This window comes from Tigriopus californicus, chromosome 7 (genome assembly GCF_007210705.1).
Source record: "Tigriopus californicus strain San Diego chromosome 7, Tcal_SD_v2.1, whole genome shotgun sequence".
In the NCBI taxonomy this organism is placed as follows: Eukaryota; Metazoa; Arthropoda; class Copepoda; order Harpacticoida; family Harpacticidae; genus Tigriopus; species Tigriopus californicus.
The window spans coordinates 66941-79414 of NC_081446.1; the positions used below are offsets into that span (position 1 = coordinate 66941).

At 40.9% G+C, this 12474-nt stretch overlaps 2 protein-coding genes across 2 annotated transcripts; both read right to left on the minus strand.

Annotated features, from left to right (window-relative positions):
- Positions 1–960: 960 nt before the first annotated feature.
- On the minus strand, positions 961–4581 carry LOC131882941 (uncharacterized). Its single transcript, XM_059230230.1, has 10 exons — positions 4431–4581; positions 4220–4351; positions 3891–4145; positions 2961–3818; positions 2617–2900; positions 1991–2552; positions 1725–1919; positions 1471–1665; positions 1152–1373; positions 961–1074 (listed from the first exon to the last, which is right to left on the minus strand). The coding sequence occupies exons 1-10, from the start codon at positions 4548–4550 to the stop codon at positions 1015–1017; spliced, it is 2883 nt and encodes a 960-aa protein (XP_059086213.1). The 5' UTR covers positions 4551–4581; the 3' UTR covers positions 961–1014.
- Positions 4582–8915: 4334 nt separating this feature from the next.
- LOC131883859 (uncharacterized) lies at positions 8916–11789 on the minus strand. Its single transcript, XM_059231457.1, has 4 exons — positions 11566–11789; positions 11368–11483; positions 11185–11280; positions 8916–9278 (listed from the first exon to the last, which is right to left on the minus strand). Exons 1-4 carry the CDS (start codon positions 11612–11614, stop codon positions 9024–9026), a joined length of 516 nt encoding a protein of 171 aa, XP_059087440.1. The 5' UTR covers positions 11615–11789; the 3' UTR covers positions 8916–9023.
- Between the last annotated feature and the right edge of the window lie 685 nt (positions 11790–12474).

Sequence of the window (12474 nt, forward strand, 5' to 3'; positions counted from 1 at the left end):
ACGTTCTACTGGAGGCAATGCATGAGCTAATGGGGATGGTTGGGTTTGAGGAATGGGTTGGGCAGCTACATTTGAATAGGAACGTATTTTGGGAATAGGGGTGGGGCAAGGAATATTAGGGAGAAGAGTGTTTATAGGAATAGGGGTGGATTGGGTATTTGAAGGAAGAGGATGGAATTGGGAGAGAGGGTAGGGGGTAGGAGGAGAGGTAGGGTGGAAGTTAATTGGGTTAAGGAAGGGGGGTGGGGTGGGATTAGGTTTAGGAAAAGGGTCAGCCCTAAAACTTCGAACCTGAGCAAACCTATTTCTCGGCTTTCTTTGAGTCCCTTCTGCGTGAACGGAGGTACACCGTACATTAAAGCACGTCTTAAGTCTCATGGACTGACGGCACAAAAGAAGAACATCTCTTCTTACTATTGTACTTCTTAATGCCGAACTTGAGAAGTTTACTTATTTATTACTAATTGAAGTCTTAAAATTCCCGCGAAGAGAGGTCAGAGTTGACAAAAAGTATTTACTCCAGGTTATGTCACATTTCTTTTAAGGACAGAGGAAAAACTTAACCATTTTTGAACCGAATGCTGCTTTTCGCAAAGAAACCCATTAAAGCTTTTAAAAGAGCGAAATTATTGACTTAAACTCTCTAGGTTGTGGCTTCAACCTTGGACTGTCATACTTATTGGGAAACAAACATTGCCTTTTACAAGGAACTCCAACAAAGTAAGGTAAAATGAATAAAGTTAAATAAAATGAATGATCTTTTTTGACTCCTACTGATAGGAATTGCATTCCTAGTAAGGATAAAGAAGCCCCCGCCACAAAAAAAGCGAGGGAGAGAAAACTCAGACTCAGGCCTATAAAAAATATTTTAGCGTTAAAAATGCATACCAATTAGAGTATAAAAGTTGTATCTGGACTCTCCTAAGCGTAACATGATACAATTTTTTTTGACACGAACACTTTCTTGGGAAATGCAGTAGTTTATTTTCAGGCGTAAACACAAATAGACTGAAGTTAGCAAAGGCCCTCACAAGATTGGCTCGTCAAAGATCCAGCAGGGAAATCTGGACAATCCTGTAAAATTGAAAAAGAAAACAAGAATTCAAGTTGATCAACCGCCATGAAATGAGAAATGACTACCGATTTCTTACCATTCCAACACAGTCAAGGAAGTCATCAATTGAAGAAGAGAGGTTGTCGTATGTACCCGTGATCTCAGGATCTTGTCTTCTCATAAATTGGGCATACGCTTCTTTGTCAAACACTTGACGACATTTTTCCAACACTGGAGCAAGCCCTTGGGCGGTAAAGGCCGCTTCCAGTTCATCAAATTGGATGTAGATGTTGTTCATCTTCGCCGGAAGTTGCTTGATCTGATGTAAGAAAGGAACCAAAACTATGCAGACTTGATCATTTGCGCATGTGAAGGGATTCTTGCCGATTTGGCAATTCGTCATGAGTCCAACTTACCCAACCCAAGGCATTCAGAGCACACAGGTTGCTGTCTTCCTTCAGTGGTGGGGGTCTTCGAGTGCAAGGGCCATAGCCAACGACTTTAGCACCGTTGAACATCATTGATGCACTGTCCTTTTGTCGGCAACCACAATAGGCTTGGCTGACATTTTGAACAATTCCTGAGGTGTCATTCAAAGTTGGACATTGGAACTTAAGAAAATTGTAACTTTTTAGTATGTGAAATTTATTTTTAAATTTTTTCAACCTACGCCTTGTTCGATTTCAGGTGTCGTGGGCTCAGGTTCTGGGCTACATTGGGCAGGAAGGAATTCGCATTTCTTGGAAATGCAATCAGCAATTTTACTTTGGAAATTGGCATTGACTCTGGCAGTGGTCTTCAACCAGCCCTTAAATTCATCCACATTTTGATTTAGTTCCATGAACTTGTCAAGTACTTCAGCAGCCTAAGAAGTAGAAGTAGATAAACAGTACAAAAAGAGCTGGATTGGAAGATAAATTGAAAAAATAAGATCACCTTTTCAAATCCTGCCTTTGCCAAACGATTTCCGTAAGCATTACCAATGCCATAGATGAATTTAACATCTTCATCACCAAAGGGAGTCTCAATGCAACTTTTTAGTCCAGCTGGCATATCAGGATCAAAAATGGGAGTAGCAGCCACAGTGGTGGTCTCTTCTTCAGTGGTGGTAGTTTCTTCCATGGTAGTGGTAGTCTCCTCCTCAGTGGTGGTAGTTTCTTCCATGGTTGTGGTAGTCTCCTCCTCAGTGGTGGTGGTCTCCTCCTCAGTGGTGGTGGTCTCCTCCTCAGTGGTGGTAGTTTCTTCCACAGTAGTTGTAGTTTCTTCCATAGTACTGGTAGTTTCCTCCATAGTAGTTGTAGTTTCTTCCCTAGTAGTTGTAGTTTCTTCTTCAATGGTGGTGGTGGTTTCTTCCGTGGTTGTGGTTACAACTTCTGTTATGGCTGTGGTCTCCATTGGTGCGGGATCCACAGCTTTTTCAAGTTCACCTTCAAATCCCGGAATAGCATCAGCCTTGCACCAATTTGACTCCCAGCTGATAACATTTTTTATTCCACACCTTGGGAGGGTATTTATTCATGAATCAAATGTTCAAATTTGAAAGTATGTGTAAGTCTTTTTACCTGACATAATGACCTTCGCTCAAAGGTGGCAAGTCGTTAGAATTTAATGGTCCAAGCGGAGAGTTGCAAATCTCATGTGGATGAGCCCCGGACTCAGACCAAAAGTGTTGACCTTCGGCCACAACAGCTTTGACCTTAAACCAACCATTATCAGTTTGCGAGCAATCCATGCTCATTTCCAACATCCAGCAATGGTCACCATAGTTGTTATTTTCTACTCGATAGTGAGGACTCCATCCATTGTTGGTGGTCCACATCATAGGAAGGCCACGTGCTGGAGCATTCTGCATTGAAATTGGTTTTGATTATCTGAGAACATGAAACAAGGTGCCCACCAAACTTACATCGACAATCATGGTTTGTTCTGGGTTTGCACCAGAAGAAAGCTGATGAGCTCCTATTTTCCACGTGTTGTATTTTTGCCAGAGATTAGGATCAGAATCGGCTAACATAACGTCAATGCCACAGTTTTCCTGGCAATCAATTTTACCACCAGTCAGGAAAACGTCTTGTCCAAAAGAAGTCTCTTTGCACATAAACACAATGGTGGGTGTCATGGCGGACTTTTCCTCACTAGGTTCAACTGGGCCCACAATTGGTTCCTCAGGTTCTTCAATAGGCTCAACCGGGCGCGCAGTTGGCTCTTCAGGTTCTCCAATGGGTTCAAATGGGCCCACAATTGGTTCTTTGGGCTCTTCAATGGGTTCAACTGGACCCACAATTGGTTCCTCAGGTTCTTCAATAGGTTCAACCGGGCCCACAATTGGTTCCTCAGGTTCTTCAATAGGTTCAACCGGGCCCACAATTGGTTCTTTGGGCTCTTCAATAGGTTCAACCGGACCCACAATTGGTTCCTCAGGTTCTTCAATGGGTTCAATTGGGCCCACAATTGGCTCTTCAGGCTCTTCAATAGGTTCAACCGGACCCACAATTGGTTCCTCAGGTTCTTCAATGGGTTCAATTGGGTCCACAATTGGCTCTTCAGGCTCTTCAATAGGTTCAACTGGGTCCACAATTGGCTCTTCTATGAAAGAGGTTGTGCTCTCTGTAGTTGACGTTGTGGTGGTAGTGGGTGTAGTAGTTGTTGTTGTTGTGGTTGTGGTGGTTGTCGTGGTAGTGGTTGTTGTGGTTGTCGTGGAAGTGGTTGTTGTGGTTGTTGTGGTAGTAGTGGTGGTAGTTGTAGCAAGAACACGGGCGCAATGCTAAAAGGACAAACGTCACTTGTTAAAAGGGTGTGTAAAGATATGTCTTTGACATGGCATCCTAACACATACTCTTTGTGTAAGTGATTCAATGCAAGAGTAGAAAGAACCAATTGCTGCATCCAATTGTTCATAGTCCTTATCAGTGGAACACACTCCATATGTTGTTCCCGACCAGAAGCTACCGTGCTTACATATCCTTGGTTGGGTATTCTTGCAAGCTGCGTAGATTGATCCAAGCCCTAGGGGATTGTAGTAATCACGAACTTTGTCCCAATCAATTTCCAAGGGATCATGAAGAAAGCTGCCGTACCAACGACGATCAATCTAAGGGTGGAATTGAAATACGTGATCAAGGCAGACAAGAAAAATGCATGAAATTACACTTCAAACATGTTTACCTGTTTCATTCTATACATGGTGCAAATATTCGTGTTCTCGCGATACTTGGAACTTCTTACATACAAGCAATTTATTAAGGCAAGACGAACATCAGAAAATGGAGGTCGATTTTTGAAGTCCTCACAAACAAACTGAAATAATAGTTGGAGTACATTTGAGAGAGAGGTTCTGAAAACACACAACAAGATTATATGCCTTGAATGGTCTTACCTCAGCTCGATCATCTGAGTTGCTTGTCATCGAGCGACAAGAAATTGTGGCAGCCAAGGAGGCCAAGACAACGAAATATTCAAAAGCCTTCATAATGGGAATGGAAGGGAGCAAAGTCATATCCAGACTGACTTCTAAGCCACGATCAAGGCATTTTTATACCAAATGGTCCCATAAGCAGTCTTTTCATTGGCCCAAGCTATTTACTTGAACATGTTATGATATTGCAAACAAATTCCTTTCCTATCTGTATTGTGCTTAGTAGCCTTTCTTTTCTCATGTTTACAAAATTGAATCAGAAGCAAGCATTAACACTTGTTATCAAGGACTTTTAGCTTTACGGACGACATGTTGCCAAAGGTAGGCAATTTCACGAGAAAGTGTCAACGATATTAAAAAATCAACCCCCTATACAATAGTCTGCTTTATCCAAAGTGACGTTCTTTTGCATCAAAAATATAAATTTCAATGCTTATACTTTAAATAACGTTTTCTTTCGCTCTAAATTAAGGAGCAAGCAAGTTTGAAAGCTTTTGCAATATTTCATTACTCATCATTCCCATAACACAACTCACACAACTTTGTTAAAAAAAATATATGAATAGATTTCGACTTTTAGTCATGTCATAGCGTAAAGATACTTAGAAAAGGTGTATAATGTTTTGAAAGGAAGAACAATGTCAAAATTGTCTGAACAATCAATGAGTTGATTAGAATTCAATATCGTAGTTCATTTTCAGTTCAGTTTAGTCTCGTCTTTTGTTGAGAGCAGTCGCACCATTTGTTGCTCCTGGTCTTGACTGAGCGTCGATCTGTGTGTTTTGTTGTGTAAGTGATTGCGTGGCTGCTTAAGGTAAGATACTTTCCTTATCAACTTTCCCCTCTTCCTATCTCTAGTATTTTAGTCATTATATGTTCATGTAGTATGCCACTTTTTTCGTCCATCAATGTTTTTACCCCGCTTTTAGATTATTTCATGCATTTTGGTTTGAGGAAAATTTGGGAATTGGCTTGTCCGTTTGCGTCATGTGTTTGTAAGTGTTGTTGGTTTTCTTGTTCGATTCAATCAGATTTTGACCATATAACTTTGAAACGAAACACTTTAAGATCAAATGGTATAAAACTGATCTGCCTTTAATTGAAGTTCCACTTAGTTCGTTGTGATAGGATACACCCTGATAATCCCATATTCCCACATGGCGGTGCATGCCTATATGATAGGGATGATTTGCACATTAGTCATGTATAAATGTCGAATGGAGAAGTAGAGGTTTTAGTTTGTCATAGCCGAGGGCTTGATCTGTCTTTTGTAACAATGTATAGACCCCCTTCTTGTTCAGTAAGCTCTTTTATGTCAGCTCTCCTATTCACTGGAAATGAGTTGGATCTGGCAGTTTGCTCGAAGGTTTTCTTTGTAGGGGACTTTAATTTTCCGGCTAGCGTTGTAGATTGGGAGGTTAGCCCTGATGGGTATATTCCCATTTCGAAATCGACATCTCAGTCGTTGTGAGTAGCTCCTCTGCATTCTTGATGGAAGCTATTTTTGGAAAAGTCGGCAAAGAGGCTAGACAATGTTTGGACTTGGTCTTAGCAGGGAAGGATCCTTCTGTAGTCAATAAGCCCTCTATTATAGGGGCATTAGTTGCTTTGGTCAATGAAACCAGGGTGCTGCTTGCAGAACAGGCTCACCCAGTAATTGAGAAGTCGACTGATTTGACCAACGTAGAGGTTGAAGTAGTATCTCCTCTTGAAGTAGAGCACAAAAAGACAGTTGCAGAGAAAACAGTCTGTCAAGTTTATCGAAAGAAGCCTTGTCCTGAAAAAGGAAAAGGCTGTCAGTTTGACCACCCTAAATGGTGTCAAAAACTTCTCAAGTTCGGCCTTGAGAAGTACAATAGGAGGAAGGGATGTTCAAAAGTAGATAGTCCTTTTTTTTCACCCGTACATGTGCCGTCAGTCCATGAGACTTAAGACGTGCTTTAATGTACGGTGTACCTCCGTTCAAGCAGAAGGGACTCAAAGAAAGCCGAGAAGCAGGTTTGCTCAGTTTCGAAGTTTTAGGGCTGACCCTTTTCCTAAACCTAATCCCACCCCACCCCCCTTCCTTAACCCATTTAACATCCACCCTCCCTCTCCTCCTACTCCCCACCCTCTCTCTCAATTCCCTCCTCTTCCTTCAAATACCCAATCCACCCCTATTCCTATAAACACTCTTCTCCCTAATATTCCTTGCCCCACCCCTATTCCCAAAATACGTTCCTATTCAAATGTAGCTGTCCAACCCATTCCTCAACCCAACCATCCCCATTAGCTCATGCATTGCCTCCAGTAAAACGTAGCTTTGTTGATAAGCGGGATTTTTTATGGTTGGAGAGGATGGTCCAGGTCTTGTGAACTTGGTCCGTCAAAAGAGAGGCCCGTAGAGGGGCTATATTTGAACGTGCATTGTCTGGTTTCTAAAAAAGACAGCACAAAAGTTAAGATCTTAGAAGAACTAGCCGTTGAGAGAGAGATTTCATTCATCTTTATAACAGAAACCTGGCTTCGGCCAGGGGTCTTAGATGAACAACTAACCATAGTTGGTTTCAACTTAGTTTGTTGTGATAGGATACACCCTGATAATCCCATATCCATCATGGGGGTGTCTGCTTATATGTTAGGAATGATTGTCTCATTAATCATAGACAAATGTCGAATGGAGAAGTAGAGGTCTTAGTTTGTCATATCCGAGGGCTTGATCTGTCTTTTGTAACAATGTATAGACCCCCTTCTTGTTCAGTAAGCTCTTTTATGTCAGCTCTCCTATTCACTGGAAATGAGTTGGATCTGGCAGTTTGCTCGAAGGTTTTCTTTGTAGGGGACTTTAATTTTCCGGCTAGCGTTGTAGATTGGGAGGTTAGCCTTGATGGGTATATTCCCATTTCGAAATCGACATCTCAGTCGTTCGAAAAGCTAGAGGAGTTTGCGATCTTGTGCAATTTCTCCCAGCATGTTGGTGTAGCCACCAGAGCGAAAAACGTTCTCGACTTGGTCTTTTCCAATGACCCTGATCTGATCCAGTATGTCCATGACACACCTAGTACAGAGGAGCCCGCATATATCGTCGCTCTCGGGACCGAGGCAAATTGACGATAGATCCTCTTTCCTCGCTTCAGTTCAGTAGGGTCTGCTCGGCCTATGGATGATGCCTCAAGCCTTTCGGACTTTTATCTTACCATGGTTTGAAAATGCGTTCCCTGATTGAATAACTGGATCAATACCTAGGTCAGCATGGGAATTCGTCAACGCAACGCAAACCAAATATCTAAAACGATATTTGGGAATCCTTTACGGTAGTGATAACGAGAACACTTTTGGTCTGGTGGCTAAACCAACGTGCTAGGAGAGATTGTGCAAGATAGTAAATTCCTCCGGCTTGTCGAACGACTCAGATATAGATTTCGAAATGGGAACATACCCATGTGGACTAATGTTCCCAGGTGGAAAATTAAAGTCTGTTCAATAAAAACCTTCGAGTTAATTGCCCAGTGAGTTTGAGAGCTGACAAGAAATTTTGTGACCGATCTTAACCAAATACAGGACTGAACTGAAAGAATTATACATACATTCGCCACTTGAGATGGAACCTCCAACTCCTGGGTTTAAACCCCCGGACACTTTGTTTGACCTGCCTCTTAAACAGCTCGGCTACACTTATACGAGATGGCTAATTTGTAGACTCGGTAAGTATTGGTCAGTATTGCTCTCAATGGAACGTCTAGATCAATTAAATGTCAATCAAGTAAAAGTACCCACCCAGGACAACTTCTCCACGACGTCGTCCTTGAAAGTGCGAGTACAAATTGAATAAGCTTGTACCACTTAGCAAGATATTGCCAACGTGGTGCAGAATTCTGAGGCTTTTTGTGCCCACGTCGTTGTGCCCTCGTTCAAGAGCTTGTTGCTTTTGACACACGTTTGATTGAGGTCCAAATTGGTGAACGCTTTTTAGGTTAAAAAGAACCCAACTTGTCGACAGAAAAATGCACTAGGTCCAAATGGATAAAAGCACGATCTTTTCTCGATCTAAGATATACTCCTTCCCTTTAAAATAACTGAGCGAGCGAAGTAAAAATTCCGTCAGATTTTATCATCAATTGAGCATTTTTAATACGCAAAAAATCGTCTCTGAGTCAATCGGAATTGAAGCTGAAACATCTTTTGAAGACGCCATTGAAGAATGGCTATGGTGTGACAATATTTAGCTAGCTTCCCTATTTACATCTGATATTCGCATCATGTCACCCAGCTTTAGGTTCAGGAAAAGGTCACTGTATGAATACGTTCAGTAATAACTAAAATACCTTGGTTCCAAGTCAGGTAATCCGTGATTTCTCTATGTTAGTCGCCATTTTCTGCCTGTCCCGCTCAAGTTAGTCCACTCCGCCTCTCTTCTGTACACATGTACGTAGTTCGTTATTAAATCCACGTGCTTTTTACATCATGTTCTTTAGTTTGGTCAAAATCAACAAATGATTTTCATTTATTAGATACATGTGACATAATATGACAGGGATATTTTATGGTTATTAAAACCTGCATCCGTTCACTCTTTTATTTGGACATGTCTTGAATGGTAAGATAGTTGAAGTACGGACAAATAGCCAGCTTGGGGCCAATATGAGTAAAGATTCGATGCTTTTTCAAGAACACTTTTCCAGGTGCCTCATGACAGAGTCCGTCGCTATAGAAAGCCATGCCCAAGTAACATTCTTCCGATTCTTTATCATCGCAAGGCACAGCATTCTCAGGAATTTCTTTTTCCGTATGCTTCCACACAGCCTTCTCATTAGGATTCAACGTGAGGACCTAGAACAAGATCAGTCTGAAATCAATTCCTTGCATTTATCTTTTCAGAAGGGATTCATATTGCTTTTGCAGTACAAACAATAAATACTGCATTGATTGCTAATTCAAATCTAGATAGAATATATATTAGCAAGCTCTGTCTTTCAACGATGTAGTTACACCTACCTGTATCAGTAATGTTTGCATTTTTTTCATGTGCACTGAACAAATTTTAGTCATCCGCATTGGGGTATCACATTCCAGCCGACTATTTTACTGCTTGGACCATTTTGAAACTTTTTCTTTTGGACGGTCAAACGCATTGACACAGTTTTTATGTCGTTACTTCTTTACTCCATGACTGGACGACCAAAAATCGCTAAAAAAGGAGATTGATTGATCGTGCAATTTGCTACTCGCCAAAGATTAAATTTCGATTACAACAGAATAGGCAGTTCAGTTTGATTCTTAAATGCAAATCATGAACTTTAGTGCTATTTTTAAACATTCTACTTTAAGCTTTACACCTTATTTGAAAATTGCAACCTTTTTTCCTCAATTTCAACAAACATGCTGAACAACAAACACACCATTTAGGTTGGTAAAAGTACATCAACAATAGGTAAAATGAATTTTAACTTTGCTGAGTTATTCCACGGGCTATAGTGATGGCAAAACCATCTCTTTTACCAAGTCTTCGTTCTTAGAAGAGCTCAATCGGTCAAACTGCTAAAACTGAAAGCACAAAATGATCTTCCCTTTGGCACAGCTCGATGAAGAATGAATTGACAACTGGCTTGAAAATTGCTTATTGTTGTTTATTGTCAATACGAAGAAAGCAAGCGTACTTTTTGTTTCTTAAAAAAGCTGAACATCTTTAACATATGATTGACCTTGAATAAACGTAAATCCGTCTCTAAATAGTGTTGTATTGTAGGCATAGAGTGCAGTGAAGTTCTGGAGCGAAAATTCTATGTCATGCTGAGACAAAATCGCTGCATAACCTCATCTACCTTACCAATGCTCATGTAGGATCTACAAACTATGAATTTGAAATAGATCACCATGAAAAACTGTCATTGCAATATAAAAGATGATGTACTTCTATAAGAACGATCTAGTGTGTGTTGAGTTGGGTTATTTGACTGTTTTTCATAGTTGCAAGCTACGAGAGTTTTAGCAAAGATAAATTTGAAGCAAAAACATGGGCGAAAAAAAAAGAATTGCTCTTCCAGGGCAAATTGATATTAGACCCTCACTCCCAGCTTTTAGTTGCAATTTTGCAATAAGAAACTTTGTCCTTTTGCTTGAAAATCAGGAAAAATAGGTTCTATCGGTGAACCATTTTTTCACGTTCAAAAATTAGTAAATATGTACCTCAAAGCAAACTTTTCTCACCTATAAAAAATGTTTAACCTTGGGAGTTTGTCCATATCGTGCTATCATTCAATGAATGTGTGCTGACGGGTTTTGGGAAATAATTAAAGTGATGAGGTAGAAACGGAATTACCAATCATATCATATGTGCGATACGCTAAACCTGTTAAACTGGAACACAATATGTTCGTGCTTATTGCTTGAAAGAGTGCATTAATCATAGTTTTACATCATCAAACTTGAAGACGCTGCTTCACGAATAAAAAAAGGTTTTGTTTCTCTGATTTGAAGATTTGCCCTCTACGTAGAGAAGCATAATTTTTTTCGGGAGCAAGTTGCATTCTGGTTTCGCGTTATACTGACCACTTAGTCCAACTTTTGTATGCTACTTTGACGACCGCTTCGTTTAATCAACCGGTATTGTTGCGATCCAGACAACAAGAGGACCCAAATGATCAATTCAGGATCAGGGCCCAAGTACAAGCGATAGGGTCCAGGTTTGCCATCGGACGTGCTTGATGGTATCAATTTGAATGGGATTTCGGGTTACCTGGAACTTTGCAGAGCTCTCCACAGTTTTCTCTTTCACGTTCACGTACATGCAGATCTTTTCCTTGTCGGTGAATGTTCCGGTGTGGAGTCGTCCCTGGGCAATGAGTTATAAACAAAAGCGTATGATTATGCGAGTCCTTCACGGACACAGTACTCCAATGAGCCACGGGATAGGGATTACCTCATCATCTCGGGCCTCGCAGAAGTGATGAACTTCGTGGTACAGCTCAAATTCGTACGTGCCAAGCGGCACCACCCCTTTGGGGGCATCCACCCAATTGTAGGAGTCCGAACGTCCTACAGAGTACGTGAGTGGAAGGGTGAACAAACACATTGCACTTGAATTGCTTATTTTCCTAGAGTTCAATTCTTTATTTACCCGCAAGGGCGATGACGATGCAGACTAGAAATTGCATTTGACTCTCCATATTTGCCCTAAAGGTCTGTGTGAAGATTCACACCCAGCGATAGGATGACAGATTGATTGACAAACGTTTGCAGGCGAGGATATTGGACCAAGAAACCAAATCAGGTGTATTCAACAATGCGAGGGAAAACACAAACGAGAAACGATGTTCGAACACGTTGAGGTCTCAAGTTGAACTGTTGTTTGAATGAGATTGAATTTATAAGTGGTCGTGAATCCAGTTTTCTTACCAAGGCCTACATACGTAAAGGTAAAAGGAGCTACTGACTCACTCACTCCGGTTGGCATGTCGCGTTGACCACAATGGTCTCACTGAGTTTGGACCTGAAGCATTTGAGTATTGTACTGTAACTCCCATTGGTACGAGATACCCTTATACGCAACCTGTTCTCCAGAACGATCCCAAGCCGGTCTCTAAAAGACCTATAGTTGGTTGACGTAAGGAATGTAATATATTCTTGAGCACGTATCACCTCTACAATGGAATATCGAAGTTATGCCAGGATGAGTATGTGAGTTAGCTCACTATAGCTTTATGTGAGTTATCTCATTGTAGCTTTTGCAAAGGTTCAATTCATACTACATGAGACAGAACGTTCAACCCAGAAGAGAGTGGGCTTCGTTGAAGAAAACGAATTCCAAAACAATATCTAATTGAACTATTTACTTCCGGGCATTTTCTAAAACATCTTGACAGATTCGTTCTTTGATCCTTCGACTTTTAGACTTTTGCAGAATTCACCTCCCAAGTGCAAATGCATGTGCAAATATTTCACAACGCCATTTGAAAATCAACTGAATAATACTTTATATTGTCATAATCTCCCTTTAAAGGCATTGCATGAATGGGTCCATCTGCTG

Bases quoted from the DNA above. Each gene is read 5' to 3' on its own strand.
- LOC131882941 (XM_059230230.1), bottom strand. From the start codon at position 4,550: ATGACTTTGCTCCCTTCCATTCCCATTATGAAGGCTTTTGAATATTTC. The intron at 3,819-3,890 runs GTATGTGTTAGG...TTGTCCTTTTAG, and splicing joins TTGAATCACTTACACAAAGA to CATTGCGCCCGTGTTCTTGC. The intron at 1,920-1,990 runs GTGATCTTATTT...TCTACTTCTTAG, and splicing joins CAAAGGCAGGATTTGAAAAG to GCTGCTGAAGTACTTGACAA.
- LOC131883859 (XM_059231457.1), bottom strand. From the start codon at position 11,614: ATGGAGAGTCAAATGCAATTTCTAGTCTGCATCGTCATCGCCCTTGCG. The intron at 11,484-11,565 runs GTAAATAAAGAA...CGTACTCTGTAG, and splicing joins CATCGTCATCGCCCTTGCGG to GACGTTCGGACTCCTACAAT. The intron at 9,279-11,184 runs GTAACCCGAAAT...ATCTTGTTCTAG, and splicing joins AGAGCTCTGCAAAGTTCCAG to GTCCTCACGTTGAATCCTAA.